This window comes from Ascaphus truei, chromosome 3 (genome assembly GCF_040206685.1).
Source record: "Ascaphus truei isolate aAscTru1 chromosome 3, aAscTru1.hap1, whole genome shotgun sequence".
NCBI classification, from domain to species: Eukaryota; Metazoa; Chordata; class Amphibia; order Anura; family Ascaphidae; genus Ascaphus; species Ascaphus truei.
In genome coordinates this window covers 31,556,859-31,584,481 of record NC_134485.1, presented here as the reverse complement: position 1 = coordinate 31,584,481, position 27,623 = coordinate 31,556,859, and the positions used below count along the sequence as shown (strand labels likewise).

At 41.1% G+C, this 27,623-nt stretch overlaps 1 protein-coding gene across 1 annotated transcript in view; it reads right to left on the bottom strand.

Moving 5' to 3' along the window:
• Positions 1-27,623, bottom strand: part of LTN1 (listerin E3 ubiquitin protein ligase 1) — a 62,081-nt gene that overhangs the window by 21,089 nt on the left and 13,369 nt on the right. The window contains exons 7-18 of the mRNA XM_075593929.1: positions 26,224-26,397; positions 22,683-22,873; positions 18,330-18,477; positions 16,695-17,483; positions 14,166-14,207; positions 8,107-8,296; positions 6,447-6,686; positions 5,744-5,897; positions 4,314-4,464; positions 3,440-3,638; positions 1,851-2,013; positions 1,057-1,161 (exon numbers count right to left, since the gene is read on the bottom strand). Of these exons, the coding sequence (XP_075450044.1) occupies positions 1,057-1,161; positions 1,851-2,013; positions 3,440-3,638; positions 4,314-4,464; positions 5,744-5,897; positions 6,447-6,686; positions 8,107-8,296; positions 14,166-14,207; positions 16,695-17,483; positions 18,330-18,477; positions 22,683-22,873; positions 26,224-26,397 (2,546 nt within the window). The remainder of the gene's footprint in view (positions 1-1,056; positions 1,162-1,850; positions 2,014-3,439; positions 3,639-4,313; positions 4,465-5,743; positions 5,898-6,446; positions 6,687-8,106; positions 8,297-14,165; positions 14,208-16,694; positions 17,484-18,329; positions 18,478-22,682; positions 22,874-26,223; positions 26,398-27,623) is intronic.

Here is a 27,623-nt window from a genome sequence, read left to right as displayed (position 1 = left end):
GTCCCTGCCCCCGCTGCCTCCTTCCGGCAGGGCTGACTACGTACTGTGACGCGTCAGCCGGCCGATGCTGCAAGAATCTAGTGATTTTCGGCGTTGACGCGTCACGTGGTACGCGAGTCAGCCAATGGGGAGGAGGGGAGGGAAGGAGCTAGATGGGAGGCGCCTTGGGCGGGGAGCAGGGAAGGAGCTGCGGGTTAAAGTGTGTGAGTGTGTATGTATGTGTGTATGTATGTGTGTATGTATGTATGTGTGTATGTATGTATGTGTGTATGTATGTATGTGTGTGTGTGTATGTGTGTGGGGGGGTGGACGGCACCACGATCAGATCCCGCCCCCCTCCCTCCCACTCCCGCCCCCCTCCCGCTCTGGCTCCCTACAGACCGCATATCGCGGTCTTTGTCTGTCAGCGCCCCGCCTGTCTGCCGTGTGGGCGCGCTGACTGAGGGAGCGGGGACTTAGCCTTAAGCAGCAGTTCAAGCAATATCCTATATGTGTGTTTTTTTAAATAAATCAGTTCTGTACTATGAGAAAATACTTGTAGCATTTATTAAAAAAAAAAAAATATATATGTCTTACAGACATTGTTAATGTTTCTAATGTAGGAAGCATTTCCAAAAGTGACAGCCCCTTCCCCTTCTGATAGGCTCTGGCTCTTGAGCCCCGCCCTCTCTCTAGCAGTGAACCAATTGTATCTAGTAACTGCCCAGTCAATCATATTTTCGGACTACATTGCCCACAATGCTGTGCAAGAACTGAATCAAATAACCCGGAGCAAGCAATCGATTACAGAAGAATGGCTCGATCTGCAGCTTAGCTAATCAATCACTTGTCAGTGTGCAGATTGTATTGATGCACATATTGAATGGGGAAAAAAAAAAAAAAATTATACATAAATATATATATATATATATATATATATATATATATATATATATATATTTTTTTTTTTTTTTTTTTTTTTTTAAACGGCAGCTTGAACTGCAGCTTTGTTGCATTAAATATTGTCTGTTACAACGAAAAACAAAATCGTCCCAAAAAAAAAAACAGATGACTTACCTGTCTGGGCTTTCAATCAGGGATATTAATTCATCATGTTGAATATTCCTCATGTGAATAAATTTATTAGCCGTTAAGGACCAAAGTTTACCACTTTCTTTTGACCTACAGGAGAAGAGTAGAATGTTGTTGTTGTTTATTTTTTTTACAGTTTACCAATTGACACAAGTGAATTAAAGCGAATGTCCGTGGTTTTCTTACATGAAGAAAAATAAAATAGAAAATGAAAAGGTGATGCAACAAAATAACGAGAGTGACAACACAACACTATTAGGAATCAATACGCATCAATTAAAATGTTTCTTTTTTTGACGTAGCACCAATGTTTTATTATATACACTAACAAAATGTAATATTTTCAGAATATGGCTACTATGAAAGATTTTCAACTAGTAACAGATATTTACGAATTCTCGTTCTAAAATAACAGAAATACACAAGTCTGTTTCAAGTATGCGACACGCTTCAATGTGTGACAATGAACTATGCGCTATACTGTAACAAGTCATAACGACCTTCATAAACACCACATTTTATTAAGGTTTATACTACTTTTAGGAACTACAAACATGCTGACATAGACCGGTTCTTGAACATTGGGCAGAAAATGTACGAAAGACACAGGGAACCAGTTTAGACTGAGACCATTCAGTGGTCTTTAAATATGTTCCTGTGTACTAATATCCATATGAATGTGTAAGTGCATGTACACACCCATATAGGCATTTAAAACGAGCGTGCATAAAGATTGGAAGGTCACAAGGGAACGTTAAACTTTTTGCATGATTACTCACCTCTTATACAACAATTCAAGGAGTGTAGGCAAATGATAACTAATTGCTTTGAATTTTTCATGTGTTATTTCCATTGTCTGAAACATTTGACAACTCTCTTCAATAATGGCTGGTGGTTTCTCTAGCTCTTTGCACCACTGCAAAGAATACAGCATTTCTGCAACTGATAAGCGATAAGGTTTCACCAAACTATATTCGTTTAAATCTTATGTCATGGAAGTCAATGTACCAACTCACGCAAAGCAATAACACACGGATATAGATAATAATCCAGAAGTAAGATGGATATCCAAGAAAGTTCAGAATAAAAGCTGACACTTCATGTTGACACCAGTTCATTGGTTTTAGTAGATCTTTAACGCAAGTTTTAAAATCTAATCGTTGGCCCTGCATGTAACATCCCACGGGTATTCTTATGCATGAGCTTTCAAACTTTATAAGATCTCTCTCAGAAGTCTTATATTTGTACCGTAAGAGACTGCACAACCCATAAGCAATCATGATTGTCATTACGACTAAAAACAGGCCCAGAATCATCATGGTCTTTCCTGCTAAAATCAACTATGCCCTCAAGCAAAGGTAGGTCCCAGTTGTAGGTCTGAAATGGGTGTTCTACCTAAGTTCCTACGCGTACTCTAATTCTGACTTTCATGGTGAGTAGCGCGCTAGAACAAATCTCAAATAAATACGTGTGTCCATTCTCATCCTTTTGGAAACCAGTCTCGCTGATGCCACAATCAATAATATTGTAGACTAAATGGAATCTTACTCATTGAGACCAATATTAAAGAATATGTTGCTGTTTAGCTCCCGCCAGCATCCCTCACTTGGACATTATAGCAGTGCGCCTCAACATGAAGGAGGAATCCCACTAATGAAAGGATGCTGCCCTTTTTCCATGTAACACTGATGTAATGTGTATCGGTACACCTTAATATGAATCGATTACTTTTGCAGGCGGTGGGTTTGTGTTACTTCCCCATACAACACATCACATTATAATTAAAGAGCTCCTAATAAATGAGAGCTGAGGAGCAGGGAAAGTCAAGAACAACAGGGAGTGAAATGGAAAAAAATGCTGATTAACATTAAATCATTTCTTTGGTTCGATTCTATAACTTGGTGACCTTAAAAGAGAGCTTAAGCTCCATAGTTTGCCATGACATTAATCCACTAGCCAAGTGAGGAATATGTTGATTGGAAAGCTTTTTAGTCAGTGCGTGGGTGGAACAATCCACTATGTTCCCAGAATGATCCAGCTGGCCAATTAATGGACACTAATTGGCTTTAATCTAAACATAAGTCGTTCTGTCCCAGAACTGAGATGAAGTTTTGGCAGCACCGAGGTTGACGAAAGGGAATTCCAAGGGAAAAAGTAAAAAAAAAAAAAAAAAAATACAAAAAATAAATAAAATGTGTGTAAAAAAAAAAAAAAAAAAAAAAATCAGAAGTCAGAAGAAATTTCAGCCAAGAAAGCATGGAACGGTTTCTTTGACTTTATGACTTTATAAGAGAGAAATGTTCAAATTGATTTAGAAAAGAGAACCAAGTATGATTACTCTTTCTGCATGCCACAAAAAAGTGCTTACCGGTAATGTTTATTTTCATTTCGATTGCCTTGTCTTTTAAAAGTGCATCATTCCCCATCATTTGCAAAACCATTTTGCTCAATAAAGAGGCAGTAGAGAGATGATTGGGAAGCCAAGTTCTAGAAAATGATTTAAGATCTGTCCCAGATGTTTCCGAAGTCATGCTTAATCTTCCTTCTAAAAGTGGCTTATTCAGCCACTGCAAAAGAACACAACAGTCACACAAAAAAGAATTACACACAGTACTTTCAACACTCCATTTAGTTCGATATAATATCTAATATACACTGCTCACCAAAGATCGTATTTTTCCTAAAATGATTTAACAAACATGGAACTGGAGTTTAAACCACAGGTGCACAAAATTTTGCAATTCCCATTCATTCATATGCACAATCCCGACTCTTGCGTTCTGCTCAAGGATGTCTTCGCTCTACCTCTTTTGTATCTAAAGCCCTCTCCCGCCTTAAACCTCTCACCTCTGGAATGCCCTTCTCCTCAATATCAGACTAGCCCCCTATCTATCCACCTTTAAGACCCACATGCTTAAGGAAGCATACGAGTAGCTCCGCTGATACTATACACCACATACATAAAGATTGGCCCCTTGCAGACGCACTTAGCAGAACACCCTCCTACTGTCTCTGTAGGTTCTTACTACCCACCAATTAGATTGTAAGCTCCTCGGAGGAGAAACTCCTTTTCCTAAATGTTACTTTTATGTCTGAAGCACTTCTTCCCATTATGTGCTATTTGTATTGTTTGTTATTTATATGAATGTTACGTGTATTACCTCTGTGAAGCGCTATGTACATAAATGGCGCTATATAAATAAAGATATACATACATACAGTGTGCTTTTCGAATGCTATACCTGTGTGGAGAGAGACTGACGCATCTTGTGCCATTCTTTTTCATCTGGCATCAATAAGGCCATATGCTCTGCTAGAAGATGAAAAGCTGGAGGACCAGTTTCCAGAATCTTGCTGTGTAGGTCATTAACGGCAGACATTAAAGACTGAAGGCTGGAGCATTAAAACATTCAGGGATTAATACATATTGAACCACTGGTAGACGCAATACATGCTCCTGTTGATGAACCGTGAATGACGGTAATTCCCTGCCAGGGATGTATGCATTGACACAATTTCCAATGCAATATAGGCTTATTTACAGCAAATTACTTTATTTTAAGAATAGCTATGAGAAACAATTGATAGATGTTCTATGCTTTTCCACAACAGTTAAGGCAGGGGTGTTCAACTCCAGTCCTCAAGCTCCCTCCATGACCCCCCTCCCCTTCCAGTACCCCCCCCAACAGGTCAGGTTTTCAGGATATCACAGCTTCAGCACAGGTGGCTCAATCAGTCCCTGCTTTAGCACAGTTGGCTCAATCAGAGGCTCAGTCTTTGACTGAGCCTCCGATTGAGCCAACTGAGCTGAAGCTGGGATATCCTGAAAACCTGACCTGTTGGGGGGCTTGAGGACTGAAGTTGAGCACCCCTGAGTTAAGGTGTTGCATGAACCACAAACTGTTTCAGTGAAGCTGGAGTGGCTCTGAGTAAGTTCACACCAAGTGTACAGTCCAGCAATCCACAAGCATGATTATGCTTTACATTCTATTACTGATGGATGGATTCGAAAAATGCTAGCATTTGTAATCAAGCATTGCTTATCAAATGAAAAATACTCTTTACAGAGACTATAGTAAAAGAAAAATGAGGTGGGGGCACTTATGGAGTTATGTATTCTATCATTTAGAATAACATTTATAAAGTCTTTCTGTATTTATTTTGTATATTAAATATAATGTTGACTGTTAATTAAATTAGCAATTTTATTTAAATAAATGAATACAACGGAGTGAGAATAATTGTGAAAAATAGCTGTATGTGATACCTCCTGCTCCATGACTTGACACTGCTACAGGACATCATTATGACAAAGCTAACACAGCTGATTTGTAGGCCTTTGAAAGACCACTTATGGAAAAACCGTTCTGTGTACTGTATTGCAGAGCAGGAAGAGACTTTAAAAAGGGGGTCACTCCTTATAATAACAGTATAACAACTGGAAAAAGTACTGGCAGCAGTAAGCTACAAGAAACAGCATAATACAGGGATGGCTAACTCCAGTCCTCAAGGGCCACCAACAGGTCAGGTTTTAAGAATATCCCTGCTTCAGCACAGGTGGCTCAGTCTTTCAGCCACCTGTGCTAAAGCAGCGATAGCCTTAAAACCTGACCTGTTTGGTGGCCCTTGCAGACTGGAGTTAGCCATCCGTGGCATAAAGGTAAAATCCCACCTTTGAACACCAAGGTGTGACATCTGAATTTGATTCTTGATCCATTGCGCAGATCTGATCAGGAATGTGCTTCCTTGGGGTATATTCTCAAACTGGTGAACAAGTGAATTTAGACCAGACAACCAGGTGTGCTTCAGCTTATGCAACAGTGATTCTGGCAGAAATAAACAGACATTTGTATTAATTCTCAGAGTATGTACAACTTTGGAAATAGAATTGCCAGTATATTTCATTCAGCATAAAAGTAGAATAGAATATTGAAATGGCTATCAAAAGACAGAACCATTTATCATCCAATGCATCGCAAAAGACAGACAGTCCCATGAAGCTGAAAATGATGGTATTGAAAGATTTAGCTATACATCACTAAATATCGCAGCTTTTCAAGAACATGCATGTCAATTGTGTCAGGAATGTAATAGCTGTCTAATTATATATTTCTACCTATGCAGCATTAGCACGTAAAAACAAACACTCTTTCACAATATTTTCATATTTTAAGTTGGAGCTATATTTTGTAGTAAAAATAAACAACTTTTTATATGGCCAAATGTTGATAATTCTTGACACACACACACACACTTTTTTTTTTTAAATATATATATTGTAAATCATAATATCCATTAAAACAAGTTGTGAACACAGCAAGATATTGTTCTAGTTTCCTAAGTGGTTGTTTGTGCTGCTAACATAATAAGCCTACCTGACAAGTGAGTGGTATCGGAGGTCTGAGCACAGAGCTGGAAGATGGTGAGGAGCAGGTCTTCTGCTGAGGGCATCTGCAAACAGCCTTTTACAGAGCTGAAAAAGTTAGATGCCACATCACAAATGAATGACACAGATGGTTCAATGTCCCCAGCTTCAGAAAGATCCCTGGCCATGGTCAGAGCAGAATGAAGTTGATTAATTATCCTTTCCACGTAGGTTTCGCCAATCAGAGACTCTAAAAATAAAAATATATTTCACACCAAGGTTATCAAAGAAAATGAGGTATCAATATATTGTATGTGCTAAAGAGCCCAACAAAATGACGATCATAAATCTGCTGTTACGGTTTTCAAGAGTTCTAAAGGTAATGGGTTTCAACCACACGTTATATATTGGGGGGTACAAAAGTGACAAGACAGGTCCATCGTACACTGTACAGCAAATAAAAATATCACAGTGTGGTTGAAACCTATTCCAACGTCACATCGCAAAGTCCGTATAACCAGCCCCACACTAGAGAGACAGAAAAGGTTGAAAGAGCCGTGTTTGAGTGGGTTTACTGGCTATGCACTTCTTTAGCCAGGCTGTGCTGAAAAGCTGTGTAATGCGGCAGGCATACGCTTATTATATAGGTTCATGTTATAATGGACATGAGGTAAAAGGTGACACTGTGTGCTCATTTGCATGTCATTACCCAGAATCCCTGGCTGCAGCGGAAGCAGAGTATGCTAACAGATAATGGTGAAAGGCAGGGTTGTTGACCTGTCTGAGACATGTGAATGTGCTCACAAGTGATAAACCTCATAGGAAATGATGCAGTGTCAATAATTTAATGGCATGTTAAAATCAAAAAAAGAAAACGCAAATGTGTGCCAGTTTAAAACAAAAAGATTGAAAAACCTTTCAATCTAAATGAGTTTGATTAGAAGACAGAAGTTTATGTCTGCTCTTGAAGCAGCGACAGCTATGGTTCAACTGTTAGGGGCAATTGAGCAGCAGGGATTCAGCTAATCTTGAACGTGGCAACCCTGAAGTTTACACCTACTGGGCTCCCTCATATAACCTGCAACCCAGAATCAGCAGTCTGGGACAGGGCCATTCCCCTCTGCATGACGACTTGTAGCAAGTGCGTTGTGCTGATGTCTGACATTGCTGTGAGTCATGGCCTCAAGAATTCATTTGCCTGGCCATTTACTTAAGTCAGTTATATACAAATAAAGAGAGAAGGATTTCAAACAAACAATGTGAGTTAAAAAGCATTTGCTTTATTCTTCCCCATCAACCAAGCCAGAAAACTCTCTGTATCCTAATAACCATCACTCTTGTAATCTTTGTTTATCTGCGATATATACCGCATTTACTTGTCAGCATATTTGACTCTTTTCCCCCCTATCATTTTTAATGATGATAAAAGAAAATATATGGATGATGCTTTCAAATTGTAGTGTCTCCGCTCCTCCCCTTTTGCTATTAAAGATCAATGTGTAGCCCCCGCTGGGAGGCATTCTATAAAATTACAAGCACTGAAACTATTTATGTGCAGTTGCATAGACCAGAATATAACATGAAGATCCATGGCTGAAGTACAGAGATGTGCTTTGAACAGTGAATTAAATTCCAGCAACGCATTTTTTTCCCATTATTACGGAACTTACCATTTTTAACATGCTCAGATAGCACCAAGCTCAAAAGAGCCCACCTCTTCGAGCAACAGGATTCAGGTTGTGCCGTCTTTGTTAATCCGCTGTTGCACAGATCCTCTGCCAGAAAGACCAGTTTGTCACCCAGCACTTCGCCTTTCAACCAATCGCAGACCAGAGAATATTTCGCGGAATCCGAACACGCCTGATTGGGGCGATAAAGAAACCTTTGTTTAACATTTGGAAATCACGGATTACACAATTGAAAGCTTTTATCTTTTGTATTATTTGCTGCTGAGCCAGGTTGTCCTTGCAACCCCTCAAGACTAAAAAGCTTAAAGACTACATTTAAATATATTTCAAAGGCACTGGTATCATTTAGTGTCTCTCATAAGTTACAATACAACTACAATTATTTATTTTAATGGTCCCTTTTATGTGATCATGTGTACATGTATTGTATTTTAATCCACTTTCCCCAAAGACTGAAGTTCAACCATAAAAGGTATTTATATGTTGGTTGCAAGATACCAGTGTGTAGAGCAGGGGTGGCCAACTCCAGTCCTCAAGGGTCACCACTAAGCCAGGTATAAGGGATATACCTGTTTCAGCACAAGTGGCTCAATTAGTGGACATGTGCTGAAGCAGGGATGTCCTTAAAACTTGAGGTGGCCTTTGAGGACTGGAGTTGGCTACACTGCTGTAGGTCATGAATAGTATCAAACATATTTGTGCTAGTCTCTCAGCCCAGAGGTAAACGCACAAGAATATAGTGTCATATAGAGGCTAGGTGAAGTCACGAAGGGAGGTGGAAGCCCTGAGGCAGGAGCCTCACATTCACTTATGGAATGTTTTGGTCAACCAATAGGATGCACACAAATGCATATTTTTTCTACACAAACCCTACTCCACTAAATTGAGTTTATATTTATTTTTTTGTTTGTTTTTAATAAGCGCTTTGAATTGCATTAACGTGTGCAAATTATTCCCATCACTGCCAATTGAATGAAGCTTGCAAAACATATTCAGAAGTCTCGTGTGCACACACATACCATCACTGTTAAAATGTATTGCATTATCAATACCCCCCATTCTTGCTGTTATTTCCCTGATGTGTAAGATCACACACACAACCCACCCCGTACTCTTTGGGGTGATTTTGTTTTCCCTTTTCGAAGGCTTAGCTCCTAAACAAAGGAGCACTGCGGCGCTGAGCCGCTGGGCTACTCCCCGCCCCCCTCATGTTCATTTAACCTGTGAGTGCGAGAGACTCGCACCACGGGTACCACTATGGCTGGTCCCTCCAAACAATGTTTGGAAGCCGGGGTCCTCGGTTTACCCCTCCCCACCCTCTCTACCCCTCCCCTGCTCCAAGTTCTGCCAGCATTTGTCACCATCATGTAATAATATGTATATCTCTCGTTGTATATGTTCCCATACCAGATTGTTTCCGTAGACGGATGTACCGACTCTTCAACTATATGTAAGTTACCACTCTGTTCATTTGTATTATAGAACCCTGAACCACGACCATGCCGATTAATATAATATCCCAAAACACCAAAGTCTTAAACACCCCCCGAAAGAGACGTATTGCCCTCTCGGAAGCCAAAAGACTGGCAGGAGATATAATTTTGCTACAAGAAACTCATTTGAAAAATGATCAATCACTACTGTTCAGCAATGACTACCCCCTAGTCTACCACTCATCAGCTCCCACGGAAAAAAATGGCGTAGCTACACTTTTCCATCAAAATGTAAACTTCAAAGTAGACAAAATTAAAAGCGATCTCGCTGGGAGAATTCTAATTATTACAGGGTCACGGGACTCCACTGATATAACAATAGTCAACACTTATGCCCCTAACGAAAATCAAGAATCTTTTTTCCAGGAACTAACAAAGTTAATTCTCTCTGTCCAGAAAGGCCTTTTAATTTTAGCAGGAGATCTAAATGCAATTATGGACCCAAATTTAGATAAATCTCCCAGTCTACCTCCGGCACAAAAAATAGTTCCCTCTACTCGGGGACTTGTATCTATGACCAAGGAGCTGTTGTTGGTAGACTCCTGGAGATTAGTTAATAACAAAGTAAAGGATTTCTCCTTTTTCTCTCACCCCCATAATAGCTATTCTCGAATTGACTATATCCTAATAGACCAACAAGTTAGCGATAATATTTCCACTGCAATAATTGCCCCCTCTGCATGGTCAGACCACTCTACACTTATAACCAAATTGGCTGGCATCACTACCAAAAATAAAACAAGGTCGTGGTCCTTAAATGAATCCCTACTATTAAACCCACAAAATCTCCAATTGATAGAAAAAGAACTGGCCCAATACTTTGAATTAAACAATACCCCAGATGTGTCCTCTTTTACCCTTTGGGAGGCCCACAAATCAGTGATAAGAGGCAAACTGATTGCCCTGGCTTCTTAGAAAAAAAAAAAAGAAAAAAAAAAGGAAAAAAAAAAACACATTGAAACACTAACACAAAAACTATCAGAACTAGAATTTATTTACAAGTCAAACCCATCTCAGAAAAATTACAGGCAGATAATCTCAGTGAGGGGAGAATTAAACCTTTTGTTGGTGTCAAACGCAGAAAGAGCTATAAGATGGACCCAACAGAAATACTATGAAAAAAGTAATAAGGCAGATAGAATGCTGGCACGCAAATTAAAGCAAAAACAAGCTAAAGCTAAAATTCACAACATCCACACTAAAAATGGCACAGCATCCCACAATCCCAAAATTATAAGCGACGCATTTAAGGACTATTACACATCCCTATACAACCTACCAGGCCCAATGGGAGACTCGGCTAAAAACAAAAGAGCAATAAAGATTCTAAATTATCTAGCAGAATGCCGACTCCCCACCCTAGATCCGAACGATATCATAAACCTCGAAAAAACTATAGAGCCCCTGGAAATTATGGAAGCCATAAAATCCCTGAAAATTGGGAAGGCCCCTGGTCCGGATGAATTTTCTAATGTTTATTACAAGAAATATTCCACAATGCTCCTCCCATTTCTTACCAAAGTATTTAATGAGATGCTACTAGGCCTTCCCCCTCCTAGGGATATGCTTCACGCTACCATAGTGGTAATCCCAAAAGAGGGGAAAGATCCTCTGCTGTGCTCTAGCTACAGACTTATTTCACTGTTAAATACTGATCTAAAACTTTATGCAAAGATCTTAGCCAACAGATTAAATAATATCCTCCCTAAACTGGTTCATCCGGACCAGGTGGGGTTCGTCCTGGGCAGACAAGCCCTTGACAACACTAGGACGACAGTAAATCTAATACACGTAGCAAAAAACACAAAGTGCCCATCTCTATTACTCTCTTTAGACGCAGAAAAAGCGTTCAATCGATTAGACTGGTAGTTTATGTCAGCTACGCTTTCGCAGATGGGATTCACAGCCAAAATATTAAATAGCATAAACACACTATACTCCACACCAACGGCCATGGTGAGGACGAACAACTCCTTATCTGATCCCTTTTCAATATCAAATGGAACTAGACAGCGTTGTCCGCTCTCACCTTTGTTGTTTGCCTTAGCCATAGAACCATTAGCATTCCGGATAAGGATGAATCCCAATATTGCGGGTATTCCTGTTGGCCAGGAAGAATTCAAAATAGCTCTTTTTGCAGATGATATACTATTGACGCTCTCAAAACCTCTCACATCCCTCCCTAACCTTTTTCATGATCTATCCGAATTCGGCTCCCTTTCAGGTTATAAAATTAATCATTCCAAATCCATGGCCCTTAGCTTAAATCTTCCTAAAGAATTAGTAAAATTACTCCAACTAAATTTCGACATTAAATGGAATTCGAACCATATTAAATATCTAGGGGTCCAATTAACAAAAGATTACTCAACTTTATACAACGCAAATTTTAAACTCTTTTTCAACCAGATAGCTAAGGATTTAACCACTTGGAATCCATATATAATATCCTGGTTTGGGAGAATAACCACCATTAAAATGAATATTCTACCTAGACACCGCTATCTCTTCCAAACTCTTCCGGTTAAAATCTGTCAGAAAGACCTAAATAATATACAGAAGAAAATTTTGAAGTTTGTCTGGCAAAATAGGCGACCCAGAGTTCGTAAAGATATTCTTTATAAATCCAAATCAGAAGGAGGCTTAGCTCTCCCGAACTTACAAAACTACTATAGATCCGCACAGCTAGGGCAACTCATTAGCTGGCATTCAAACCCAACCGAAAGGAGGTGGGTCGAGATAGAGGACCTGATTTGTTCCCCATGTAAAATAAAAAATCTTCTCTGGCTCAATAAAAAGTCTAGACCACCCAAGATCTACAAGAACCCGGTGATATCCTTTGCCTGTAATCTCTGGGATTCCCTCAAAACCAAGTTCCAACTAACAGATTCCCCTTCCCTTATGCAACCACTATTCTCGGACCCCTTCCTTCCTTTTTACACAGGAAACCCGCACTCCCATACCTGGGTTCAAAAAGGACTCACAAGAGTCAAGGATATCCTCACCCAAGGGAAAGTCCCCCCATTCGCTTCGTTACAAACAAACCTTGATATCCCCTCCTCCGAACTCTTCAGATTTCTCCAGGTTAGGCACTATATCCAATCAATTTACAAGCCAAGTCAACCCCATGCTTTAACTTTGTATGAGGACTGGTGTCTACACCAGCCCCACACTAAGGGCATTATCTCCAGAATATATCACAGTTTATCCTCTATCAAGAACAACCAAACCCCCGATAACTATATGGTATCCTGGGAAAAGGATCTTAACGTCTGTATAGATCTCGATATCTGGACAGACATCTGGGAAGCTGCTTCCAAAAATTCATCAGGCGTTGTAATTAAGGAGAATATTTACAAGTTAATATTCAGATGGTATATGACTCCTGCCAGGTTGCACTCTTTTCTCCCAGGCGTTTCCCCTCTGTGCTGGCGTGGTTGTGGTGAAGTGGGGAATATACTGCACATATTCTGGTCATGCCCCAAAATCCAACAAACATGGACGGAAGTGTTCACCTTAATACACAAGATACTAGAAATCTCTGTCCCACACGACCCTGTATATATATTACTAGGAAAACCAATGGCTAATATCTCCAAAAAAAAAGCTAGAGTAATATCCCAAATTTTAAACGCTACACGGTGTACAATTGCCAAAAATTGGAAACAACCGCCCCCTCCCCACCCCCCACCCTTAAATCAAATAAACAACAACATTTGGCATATAGTCTATATGGAAAAACTCTCAGCCTATCTGAACGGCTCTACCTCGCAATTCTCTGATATTTGGGCTCCTTGGTTCCGCCATGCAGGTAGATTCCCATATATAGACTAGAATGCTTGGAACAGAGTGATACATGTGGTATTTAAATTGTTGAGTACAGTGCTATATTGGTACAAATGCTACCCCTCCCCGATCTCCCTCTTCTCTATTGTTCCACAACCAGTTTATTTGTACAGTATTATTGTATCCCCCCTTTCTTTTGTGTAGTATGTTGTGTTTACCTTATTTTGTATGTACGAAAATGCTCAATAAAAAATGTAAGTAATAAAAAAAAAAAAAATGTATTAAATTACAAGTCTATAAAATATCATTAATGGCATGATTCTGTCCAGGTATTTTTCCTCACTAGGTGGGAAGCCGGGGGTCTCCGGAGCTTCAACCATCTTAAACCTCGGATTTTCACGGTACTTGCATCCGAAGGTGCCACCGTACTGTGTGCTCTAGGGGGAGCAATATGGCGGTTTCAAAGTCTCACATCGTGCAGGCCAACAGGAAGCCACCTATTGGCCTGCGTGACACAGGACCTTTTAACCTGCATGAAGAATTGGGGCACCTTCAAACGTATGCATTCCGGGGAGCATGGGATCATCTGAGCTGAACGCTGTTTAGCTCCAGAGACCCACTGCTTCCCACCCAGGGGAATTTGTTTTCTCCATAGAATGGAGAGTGTTAAAGCTCATATTTAGGAATGCATACTAACATGACCAAACATACGCAGTGTTAAAGGACCACATTAATTAATTTACAGGGCAAACTATACATTACCTTTTGAATGATGTGAAGGAAAACACTCCACTTAAAATCCATCTAGAAAAAAACAACAATAAAAAAAAGTGTCCTTTAGTTGTGTATATTACAAAACTTAGCATTTCATCAAACATAATAAACAACCTGAATGCATGGAAGAATACAGTGGTAGAGCTTGTCTTTTGGGGACTGAATCAGGCAGGTTAATATTATTGAGACTTCTTTCCACTGGTTGCAAATACAAAAAAAAATATTGTACACAATATCAATCTGAACTCACGGAAATCTGTAACTCGGTGAAAATAAAACATCAAACCAAATGAGGCATAGTGGAAAGAACTGGACCAGACCAATATGCTAAGAAAGCTGGAAAGGAAACTAGGAGGGGGTTTATTGAATGCGACTCAGATACTAAGGCAAGCCAAGAATGAGGAAAAAGAGGGTCAGAGCCCAGCAGTTTTATGAATATGTTCTGCAGGAACTCTATATTGTTATTTTATAGAGGAAAGAAGATTTCACCAGCAACCAAGGGAAGGATTCTTCTCAGGAAGGGCAGTTAAAATGTGGAATTCATTACCCATGGATATTGTTATGACAGATACAATAGATATCTTTAAGAAAAGGAAAGGTATACAGGGATATACCAAATAAGTAAACATGGGAAGGATGTTGTCTCAAGGAGAAATCGAATTGCCATTATTTAAGAGTAAGGAAGGAATATCTTTTTCTCCTTATGACACCTCATTGGGTAAAGTTTCACTGGGGTTTTTTGTTTGCCTTCCTGTGGATCAAAATATTTTAAATACAAATATAGGATACGTATCTGTTGTCTAAATTTAGCATAGGTTGAACTTGATGAACATACAGGCATACCCCGCATTAACGTACGCAATGGGACCGGAGCATGTATGTAAAGCGAAAATGTACTTAAAGTGAAGCACAACCTTTTTTCCACGTATCGATGCATGTACTGTACTGCAATCGTTATATACGTGCATAACTGATGTAAATATCGCATGTGTAACAGGCTCTATAGTCTCCCCGCTTGCGCACAGCTTCGGTACAAGTAGGGAGCCGGTATTGCTGTTCAGGACGTGCAGACAGGCGCATGCGTGAGCTGCCGTTTGCCTATTGAGCGAGATGTACTTACTCGCGAGTGTACTTAAAGTGAGTGTCCTTAAACCGGGGTATGCCTGTATGTCTTTTTTCAACCTCATCTACTATGTAATTATGTAACGTCTGTTCGGCAGTGTGAGACCTTCCTCTTCACATTTCTGTGGCTTAGCTCTCCCAATTAAGAGATAAAGATGGATGCAAAACTCCAACATTGAAAGAGAAGCCCCCTATGAATCAGAGTAATAAGTAATTACTTATGTTGATTATGCTCTAGTTCAGGGGTAGCCAACCCGTGGCCTGCATGCAGCCCTTCGGTGCGACCCCTGGAGAGAATTGTTTTTTTAAGCGACTGTAAGCTGAGGGACCATAGAGACATGGGAGAGGAGAAGCCAGAGCGCCCCCTAACCAGCTCCCCTCCTGAGCTCCTATAGACCAACAAGCCCTGGTGGGCTCCCAAGCAGCACAGGGTACAGTGAGTAGACACCCTGACTGCTGGGAGCTCCATGTGGTGCTGGCTGTGGAGACAGGAGAGCAAAGTAGGGGCAATCACACACTGCCACCTTTTCCCCCACTGCCTTCCCTTACCCTCCTGTCACTCCCGCCACCCCAACTGCTCTTATCACTCTTGTCTGCCACTGCCCCCAGTCATCCCCTTGCTCCCATCACCCCCTTGTACCAACTGCCTCCCCTTTAACTCCAACTGCCTGCCCAGTCTCCTCCTTTGTCCCCCACTACTCATCACCCCACCCTCCCTGTCATCCCCTCTTCCCCTTCTGTTACCCCCCTCCACATGTCACTCCCTCCACACCCATGTGTCACCCCCACACCATTTGTCATTCCCTCTCTCTCCCCCCGTCACCACCTCACCTCCTCCCCTCATCCCTAAGTCTCACCCCATCCTCCCCTCCTCTCTCCTGTACTCTGTATCAGGTTATCCCTGGGTCCGTGTATAGTGCTGCTGGTTACATACTCTGTGCCGTCAGGTTATACGCCGCACTATACGTGTATAGTAAAGCGCTGTGTACCTGGATGGTGCTATATAAATATATAGATATACATACATACACTGACACAGAGTATAACCCAACGGCACTACACACTGATACAGAGCATAACCTGACGGCACTACACACTGATACAGAGCATAACCTGACGGCACTACACACTGATACAGAGCATAACCTGACGGCACTACACACCGATACAGAGCATAACCCGACGGCACTACACACTGATACAGAGCATAACCTGATGGCACTACACACTGAGACGGTCAGGTTACGCTCTGTGTCAGTGTATACAGGTATTCATTTTTGTTTTTTTATTGTGGCCCTTTGACAATGACACAGGTAAATTCTGGCTCCAACTCCCAGTCAGGTTGGCCACCCTTGCTCTAGTTACATTAAAACAAAACGATCGTAGCTTCATTACCTTTGTTAGGTCGTCCAGAAGAAGTTTTCTGTCTGCAGTGTCGTTACAGCAACACAGCACGCTGTATAACATGTCCACCAAGAAATCAGCCTCTTCCCTGCTGTCATCTTTCAACCAGACAATTAATTTTTCAAATAGAAACTGCACTGCTGGGTTTTCGTTTGTGGGTTTGATGCTCTGCTCCAAAGTGTTTGTATTTGCAGGGTCTCTTTGTTCTACAAGCACCTGAAATACTCTTACAACAGAGAACACACTAAGTAGAGCGGCCAAGAATTTGAGGTGTCGATCAGACCCCTGTACACTGATATACACCATGCTCAGTTCCGCAAGCTTACACACCAAGTCCTCAAGGCGTTCTTGTCTCAAACTGGGAAGGCTAGAAGGACCTCCATTCTGAGTAACATCGGTCTCAAACTGGACTTCTGATACAGCCTCAGAGGGAGGAAATCCTGGTTCTTCTTCATCATCGTCTGCAAATCTTATTTTTGCTTTTTTCTTCTTGCCAACTTTCACAGAATTTTGGGGGTTCTTCAGAACCTGGAGAAGTCCGGAAACACCAGCTAAACACCTCTCTCCAGCCTCAATTACATCCACTCGAGCTACGCATACTTGTGCTAGGCTCTCCCAAAACCCAGATAATATGTTTCTGTGTATGCCAGAGAAGTCATCTTCACCACCGGAACTCTCCGCTTTCTTCTCCCAGGAACGCAAGGTTTCTTCTACTTGGCAAAAAAGTGGACTATTCTGAAGTTTTGGGTCTTGCAATGAGGAATCAATAAGAGGAATCAACTACAAAAGAAAAACGTAGGTACAATTTAAAAGTAAGATTTGCATGCATCTTTGAATACAGTACAATTATAGGTAAAGTTTATAACTTAAACAATAAAAATGAGTGATTTAGAAGTTATGGCAATCGAAAATAATCAAAAATTACGGCTCTATTGAAAATATCTGGTGAAGTACCGCATAGCTCACAAATGGTAGAACCTTCGGCTTTCCCTCTAATCTGCCACGTTTTTGTTCTTTAGACACAAAAGCTTCAAGGTCGCCACTCATCATCTTTGTAATTTTAACAAGTGTGCGTGTGTCATAAAAAAATTAAATGGATGCAAATGAGCTAGTTAATATAATCATTAGTATCCTGTTTTTTTGTCAGACATTTATCCCTGGAAAGAAAGCCCTTACATCTGCTCTGTACACGGGAGCAGTTTATTTTTTACAACATAACAAAAATGTAAGACTTCAAAAGGAAATTGTAAACAAATGCTACGCACCAAAAACAGAGGTCCTTTGAACATCAGATCAAAACACCTATTATCTACATAACCATCAACCAATGATGTCATCTAAAACAAGTAAGTATGTTTCTGGGATGAACTAGAAAAAAAGCTTGTTTTCATACAAATTTGCGGTAGACACAAATGTAACACTTTGTTCCCTTTCCACTGTTGCTAGATATTGAATAAAATGCGCATGCGGCTCGCACTGTGCAACTTTGATACGGCTGCGTATGGCTGTCCATGTGGAATAACCCGGGACAACCTTTTGAAGTGGATGCTCCTCATTAATTAACTAATTTGTGGATGTAAATGGAATGGATATGTCCTTGTTGAAGCTAGACTCAATTCTCGGTACCTGGTCGGTTATCAGCATCTGTCGAATTTCCCTGTGTTTCTCCTCTTCTCCCACGTTCTCCTGCATGGCGAATCTCAAACATTCCATGTAGGCGGATATAATGGCAGAGCACTCCGTGGGGCTGGCCATGGCGCGCTCACTGGACAGGCTGTAAACATATAAAACCGTACTGAAAATTAGACCAACTTGATATTAAAGCAGCAATACGGTTTCCACTTTTTTTCCTTTAATTGTGAATTTCAGCTCCGGGGACCCACTGCTTCCAGAGATACTTGCCTCCGCAGGGGGGCCGGTATCTCTGCAGTCAGAGAAACTGTGTGCCGAATGGCAGTGTTTAAATGTCCCGCGAGCCAATAGGAAGCGGTGACGGCTTCCTATTGGACCGCGTGACCAGGACATTTAAACTGAAAAGCAATACAGTGATTGATTTAAAATGTAACCTTTATTGGGTCATGTTAAAATAAGCGTGGGGAAGACAAAATACCAACACGGGTAAGACGTGTATGGTATAACATACATGAAAGCAAAACGGAGTAGAGAAGGGTAATAGATTACTAACTCAAATGCCGGGCTGGCGCTGCAGAGCCAATGTTTTTTGCCTCGGCATAAATTGTATAGCCATATAGCTGTGTAGAGAGGATTCTCATGCTGTCTATGCAGTCCCATATAGCGAATAAATATTGTGCCGTGGTTGTTAATCAGCCACTGTATTGGCAATACGTTTCAGCAAGGAATATATATGCAGTAGTAGCTGCTACTAAATATTGATACAAGTGTAGTCAGAGTTTGAACCTGTCTTCGTGCCAGAGAAAGGGTAGCCTGCCCAGTACTCGTTATACTAGATGCGCTATGGTGACGTCATCTACAAATGACACGCAGATCTATCTGTGGACCATACCACATAGCCCGGGATAGCCAAACAAGCCCAATAAAGGTTACATTTTAAATTAATAACTATACACTGTAGTGAGTGCTAGTCCAAAAGGGGCTCTCTCTTGCCTTGGCAAGTTTTTCTTTTGTTACTAGTACCTAAGCTACTGGCGCCGTTCCCAGATTGTTGCAAGAGCTCTCCACTTCCCTCTCCCCCACATATGAAAAGCAATACAGGCATCCCTTACGGAGTTATGCATCTCGTGAAGCAGGGGGTCCCTGGAGCTGAAATTAACAGTTCAACTCTGGAGACCCCCTTCTTCAATCCTGTAATAATAAAAAAATGTTATATATATATATATATATATATATATATATATATATATATATATATATATATATATGTTATGGTGGGTAAAAAAAGTGACTAAAACCCTCCACAGTAAAGCATAAAGCAACTGTAAATATTCCTGTATATTCATTTGCATGTCTTAGACAGGTCTGCAACCCTGTCTTTCACCATTATCACCCAGCAAACAGCACTTCCACTGCAGCAACGGATTCTGGGAAATGACATGCAAATGAGCACACAGTGCCACTTTTTATCTCATGCTCACATTACATAAAGCAGCATGCATTGGCTAAGGGTTGCTCATGTAATGTGAGTATGAGATAAAAAGTGGCACTGTGTGCTCATTTGCATGTCATTTCCCAGAATCCCTTGCTGCAGTGGAAGTACTGTTTGCTGGGTGATAATGGTGAAAGACAGGGTTGCAGACCTGTCTAAGACATGCAAATGAATATACAGGAATATTTACAGTTGCTATATATATATATATATATATATATATATATATATATATATATATATATATATATATATATCACACACACGATATATGATAAATAACTCCTTGAATTGATGGGTATATGGACGTAGTTAAAAATAAATTCTTTAATAAACTCAAGATATAAAATAAAGCGGGGTAAAAAAAAAACCACCTATACACATACATACAAAAAACAGGTGTATTAATAGAAACAGCCGAGAGAGATTTAACCTCTCTGGTATATGCCCTCCTATGGACTAAGGTAAATCCTTGATATCAGTTCAGTTCCAATAGTAACCTGACTGGTATAATTATGTGTAGCAGCAAATAATGTGTGTGATCTGCGTCCTCTCTATTCCATGTAAGGGAATTATAGTAGAGACCGGGTAACCTCCATGTATCCAGTAATAGCCCCCTTATGTAGTATACTTGGGGCACATCCCAAAATTGAAGTATATACTCCTAGTAGGTACTAGTAAATGCTGTTATACTGTACAACGCACTTGACAGTGATAAATGTGGCTGTATTATAGTGCAGCTGCTGCTCTTCTTCGGTTAATCTTTCCATAATCCACATCTTGCAACAGTATAGCACTATTGCCGTGGTAAAGTAAAACCTACACGTGTCTTGGAATATATACTAATTAGTTTCCACAGAGCACTCCCTCAGTGGATTACAATTTAATGTTACTGGAAGGTTTGAAACAAGGTTTCTAGTTCAGCCTGGGGTTCCCACAGATGAGTCACCATGGAACAACAATGATAAGTAAATATTTCAATCACTGCCTTAGTGATCATAGTATTGATTCACTGGGGAGTGTGTACTGTTTAATGCAATAATATCTTGAGCATCACATTTATCATTGTTCATTGATGAGAGCCCTTTACCTACTACCCTGATGAATTTAGTATGCATTCATCATGGAGTGCAAGCGGGCTTGTAGTACAATATATATGACCACTACTTAAATGAACATGGTAATTGTTCACTGCAGAGTGTAAATTGTCTGGCTATCCATCTACAATAGGAGAGGGGGAGAGGGGAGAGGGAGAGGGAGAGAGAATCATTTCTCCATGATCAATACATCTACTAGAACTGTGCAAACGTCTCAAACTTGTCAAACGTAAGGTAGAGTTAAATAACAGCGTCATTTCTCAATGTTTATGCTACCACCGATTAGTGAATTTGTGATGAATGTTTTAGGCTATAATTAGTTATTTTACAGATCTGCAGTTAAAATGAATGCATTCCATTTTACATGCGTAAAACAAATGATTAATAAAGCTCCTGTACGGTATGTTATTTGGTTTGGTGAATACTGCCTATAATTAACTTGTGCACTATAATAGTTGATGCCATAATAAAAGTGCTGTATAGTTAGTCTGGGTCAAGGTGCTGTCCAGTAGGGCAGGGGTGCGCAAACGTCTTGAGCTGCGCCACCCTCACCCCCCTGCCCGGGAACAGCAGCGTTCGTGCCCCCCCCTTCCAATGACGCAGCATGTGATGTCACGTGACCCCGCCGCGTCATTTGACGCACATTGTCACATGACCACTTCGCCGCAGAACCAGCAGAGAGCAGGTAAGTGAGTTACAGAGGCCTCACGCCTCCCCGGCATTTAATTTAAATGTCGTGTGGAAGAGAGCGGGGCCTTTGTAACCGCCCACGCCCCTCCTACAAATTCTCCCCCCGCCCCCCAGTTTGCACACCGCTGTCGTAGGGCGTACTACATTAGTAATACATTGGGTACTTTTACATTAGAACATCAATAACTAAAATGACCAATAGGTTTCAGCATTTAACTTACAGGGATCCATGTTAAAATGGACAAGAAGCAAAAAGTGACACTGCGAGTGCTCATTTGCATGTGATTACCCAGAATCCCTTGCTGCAGTGGAAGCACTGTATGCTAAGAGATAATGGGGAAATGCAAGGTTGCCAACCTGTCTGAGACATGTGAATGTGCTCACAAGGTATTTTTATTTGCAACATTTAACTGGGAAGAACTTTTTTCTTTAACATCTGAATATTACCGCACCTTCCATGGAATGGTTTCAGACCCCCAAATACCCTTCAACTAATGTACTTTTTCTTTTGTCATTTTGGCTACAAACATTACAGAAGTGTTAGCCTTTATAAATGAAGGGTTGCTTGGCCCTAAGACAGGGGTGCGCAAACTTTTCAGTCTGCGCCCCCCTGCCTGCTCTCCCACCCTTACCTTGTGTCCGGCGATACGCGACGCCGCGTTCCCATGGCAACGCGACATCATGTGACCCTGCAGTGCCATCATGGTGAAGCATCGCTGGAAGCCGCCGGAGACCAGGTAAGAGAAGTTACAGAGGCCGCGCGCGCTAACCCGTCTTTTACATTAAATGCTTTCGGGAAGAGCGTGGGCGTGGGCCCCAGTTTGCGCACCCCTGCCCCAAGACACCATCAGAATATGACACATGGCAGAGTGCTTTCATATTGTTGCAGATTCAATATTTGCTGCCAAGTGGAACTGTGAATATAACACATTAGGGAAGTCTTCTCCACCATGTAAACGCAGATAAAGACATTACATTTGGAGCCATAGTTTTGCGTGAATAAAGTAAAGCCGGGAGTCCCAGCCATGACATTACACCCAGTAAAAACCTTAATCTCTCTCTTCATACCCTTGACTTAAAGAGTCAAAGAAGCTGCTGTAAAAGTCCATCTCTGCGTCTGCGAGTTGGTGAGGGACTTTGCTAATAAATGGCAGTAGATTGGGGAAGATAACAGTAGCCAGGCCCCGGCCGCCTTCTCGGAGGATTGCCCACAGCTTGGGCAAAACGCCCTTCTTTGCATTCACGTGGTCCCAACAGTCCTGCAAAACAAATAATGAAATACATTAAGGAGCCTTTCTGTGTTATATTCTAAACCCTTGAGTCTCGTCATTATTATGGTGCATCGCAGCAATATTATGGTCAAATGATTGAGCCCAAAACCAAGGATGTCTACAACCATCATTTATCCCGGGGTTCCCAAATTACAATACACTGCAAACGTTTATTGGCCATTGAGATTAATGGCCAATTAGTGTGTGTCGTTTCCTGTTGTTGTGCACAACATAGGAAACAGTCAATTACTTTCTTATACATGTCACCTGTTCGGGATGCAGTATAAATATCCTCTGCCGTTTACAGAATGAATGGATAAGCGTAACACCAAAGCTGGTCCCTAACCAGGGTTTTCCCTCGTGATCTACACTCATTCATAACATCTATAAGTTTCTAGGAAAGTGATTTTGAACCTTTAAATACTAGAAAAAGCTTTTAAAATAGGAACCCCAGCTATCTATCCTGATTATCGGAAAAAATATAATATGGGAAATACTTACTAGATCAAATAATTTATAACAAAATCAGTTTAATTCCATTATTATTTTTATTACATTAAAGAAAGAAAAAAAGTATAGGAAACAAGTTGTGGTGTCTTGACAAGGAAAATTTTGACATATGCCCATAATCATATATTGCCTCGAACTGTCCATGAAATATTTGTAAATTGAGTGAACATACCTGTTCATTTAATGCAACCATGTATTATCATAAATCTGTTCCCAGGACATACTTGAAAATGAGAGGTAACTCAAAAAGGTATTACAGCTAAACCCCGTTATAACGCGGTCCTCGGGGTCCACCCCGAGACCACCGCGTTAGTAACGGGGTCGCGCTAATTTAAAAAAAAAAAAATGGCCGCCGCGCACCTGATCGGGAGGGAGTGAGGAGGGAAGGAAGGAAAAGGTGGCCGGAAGCCCTACAAATGGCGACGATTCATCTCTCCTCCCTCCCTCTCCCTCCCAGCCCCTCCCCTCTCCCTCCCTCTCCCTCCCAGCCCCTCCCCTCTCCCTCCCAGCCCCACCCCTCTCCCTCCCAGCCCCCTCCGGCAGCCGTGTGGTTTTTTTTCTTCAATGGCAGCCTGCCGGGGAGGTCAGAGCATGTGTGTGTGTGTGTGTATCTCTGTCTCTCTATATGTGTGTGTATCTCTGTCTCTCTCTGTGTGTATATCTCTGTCTCTCTATATGTGTGTGTATCTCTGTCTCTCTCTGTGTGTATATCTCTGTCTCTCTATATGTGTGTGTATCTCTGTCTCTCTCTGTGTGTATATCTCTGTCTCTCTATATGTGTGTATATCTCTATCTCTCTGTGTGTATATCTCTGTCTCTCTATATGTGTATATCTCTGTCTCTCTATATGTGTGTATATCTCTGTCTCTGTGTGTATATCTCTGTCTCTCTATATGTGTGTATATCTCTGTCTCTCTCTGTGTGTATATCTCTGTCTCTCTATATGTGTGTATATCTCTGTCTCTGTGTGTATATCTCTGTCTCTCTATATGTGTGTATATCTCTGTCTCTCTCTGTGTGTATATCTCTGTCTCTCTATATGTGTGTATATCTCTGTCTCTCTCTGTGTGTATATCTCTGTCTCTCTATATGTGTGTATATCTCTGTCTCTCTATGTGTGTGTATATCTCTATCTCTTGACTAGGTCAAGTGATGTTTAAGCAGTTTAACATTAAACCTTTGTCTGCTTTTTGTGCTGTTCAATAAAAAATAAACAGAAATGTTTTCTTCTATTTCAAGGCAGTTTTACTCCATAAGGTGAACTGGCAATGCAGTTTCCTTTGTAGTGAATTTATGAGAGTAGAATGGTTTACATGTGATCTTTAGTGCATTCTTTGTGCATTTCTGTTGTAAATAGGTTTGTCTGTGTTACTTGGTGGTCTATGCATTTTGAAATCCCACATGCAACAAGGCATTGCAAGAGTTAATCAAGTGTAGCTTACTGCTCCAACCCTTCAGCCTGTTTTTTTTACCACTCAACCACTGTTCCTGCATTTTTGTTTAAAGCCTAGAGAGGAGTTAAGGACCCTTTGTAGTCTGTAGAAGAATGCAGGGGAAAAAACTGAGGATGCGATCAATTCCTGTGTAGACACAGGCAGTGTAGCGCAGGCTTCAGGGAGTTAATAGCTTGACATACAGTGGAGATATTTTTCAGAGCAGCTAGCTGAGCTCACGGCTGCAGCCATTTTTTTCCCCTCCTTTTGCAATGAATTTTCTAGTCCTGCAGATTACGAGCGTCAGTTTATGCAACTGCAGGTAGAAAGCCACGCAGCGGGCTGCCGTGAGCTGCTGTTTTTGTCTGCTTTCCGAGATTTCATTTAGTAAACCTATTCATGTTCGAGTTGACTGTTTTGCCCAGCTGTTATAATGTTTTTCAGACAGCTGCCATTATTTATTAGAAGGGGGGGAAGAGTTTGACCGACTGGGCCCCTCCGATAGGAGGAGTTGGATATCTGTCAGTTTGTTCATGTATAACCGTTCTTAGCTGTATGACACAAAAGGACAAGATCTGTCTTTGCACTTGTGTTGCTCCGTGATAAAGGAATTTGGGCTAATGTCACATCAATGCTGTGCACGTAGACCTTTTCTAAAGTCTTTGGCAAAATGCAAACAAAATGCCAGTATAAGGCTGTGCAAGCAAAATGTGTATAGTGGGAGAGTGGTGTGTGGCACCAGTCTGTATGCATAATTCAATTTCATAGTAAGCGTGTCATTTGTAATCTATTTGTGCTATAGAAACACACCATTGTAATTATTTGTAAACACTTTTTTTTGCATGCAATACTTTCAGTTTTGGATTGTTTCTTTATTTAAAAAAAAAAACATATGTCGTTCAGCTGTATTTCATCAAGAGAACTGCTATTGCATGACTTGTATTGTGAGAGCTGTGAGTGTGTGTGCAGTGAGTGTGTGTGTTGGGAGTGTGTGGTGTGTGCAGTGTGAGTGTGTGCAGTGTAGAGTGTGTGCTGGGAGTGTGTGCAGTGTGCAAAAAAAAAATTAAAAAAATTTTTTTAAATAAATTTTTTTTTTTTTTTTTTTTTTTTTTTTAAAAACGGGAGCCACAGGAAAACCGCGTTATAACCGAATCGCGGTATAGCGAGGCGCGTTATAACGGGGTTTAGCTGTACTTCCTGGTAAAACCTTTTATAAATAAAATCAAAAAATCAAAGCTACAGAACATAAATATGTGGAATAAAATTGTTAACTGAGATCACTACGATGCTATTTTTGATGCATGTTCCAAATGATAGATTGTACCCAACAGATATCAATACGCCCATTGCCAACCCAGCACGTGAGAGATGCAGGCCCGTAGCAACCTAGCATACCTCAATAGTAGTTATGGTGTAAAGAACAGCTTCCCAGAGAGCAGGACACACCACGGCATCACTGTCATCTATACTGAGAAGCACTGCCGGACACAGCCGAGAGGCTTCACTGTTTAAAAGGGCAGGAAAGTGCTGGCAAACTGCAGAGATCAGCTCAAAGAAAGCAGAGCGAATCTGAGGAGGAGGAAAGCAAAGACAGAAACAAGGTTATTTTTAATATCAGAATTGCCCCCTATTTAAACTATATATAAAACAAATTCCATCACAGTTATCATCTGAGTATTTTGAAATAAAGGGCACTTGCTGACTGTTACAGTGGAGTTCATGTCGCTCTCGACCAATGTTGATATGAGTTTTAGTGCGCAAGGTGATCATGTGCCTTCAATATAATGCAATAAACTCCTACAAAAGCCATTGGCTCTCAAAAAATGGCAAGGAAAAAAAAAAGGGAAGTAGGCTGTAAAACCCTTATTGTACCGACTGAATTATAAGCAGCAAAGTCATTATTTCATATGAAGGTATCAGGAGACACGGACAGGCAGAATATCTCTGCAGTGCAAGGGAAAAGGCAATGCACAGAGCATGGAGATGTTACTATGCAGGTGACATTGCCAATACATCGGTTTATTTTTCTTTCTTCAAAATTAAGTACACTTGACTACATTTTTACGCTTGGCTGTAGTAGGTCGAAAACTTTGCGATTTAACGAAAATATTTTATAATGTAAACAATGTTAAACGTGACAAAAGTAAGAGAGAAATAGAAAATACCAACGCACACCCCTCTATATCAGTGTTGCTCAATTCCAGTCCTCAAGGCCCGTCAACAGGTCCGGTATTAAGGATATCCCAGCTTCAGCACAGTGGCTGTGACAGACTAAGGCCTCGGCCATGTTTAGCGCTTGCTGGCAGAAGCGCGCTGAGGCGCGCTCCCGCTCAGCACTGAGCCCCTACAGTCGCAATTAGAGCGGCATTAGTAGGGGCTCGCCTACGCTTCCGCAAGCGCAGGTCTTAGGGGAATTTAAAATTACCCCGCTTGCCGGCGCGACAGGCCGGTCACGTGAGCGGTTCGCCCAATGAGGGCGAACCAGCTCCGTGACGCAATTGGCCCGCCCCCTGACGGCGCGCCGGGCAAGCAACCGCAAGGCCAGGGAAAGCACCCGCTTTCCCTGAGCCTCAGCGCGCCTCAGCACGCCAGCGGTAAGCCTGGCCGAGGCCTTAGCCACCTGAGCTTAAGCTGGGATATCCTTAATACCGGACCTGTTCAGGTGTCATGAGGACTTAAGTTGAGCAACACTGATATAGATGCTCAACTTTCTTAAATTCAATACAAAAATAATTACCCATTTCTAAACTCTCAATTCTATTCAACACGCTGTATAAAGCCTGCAATGTATTAGA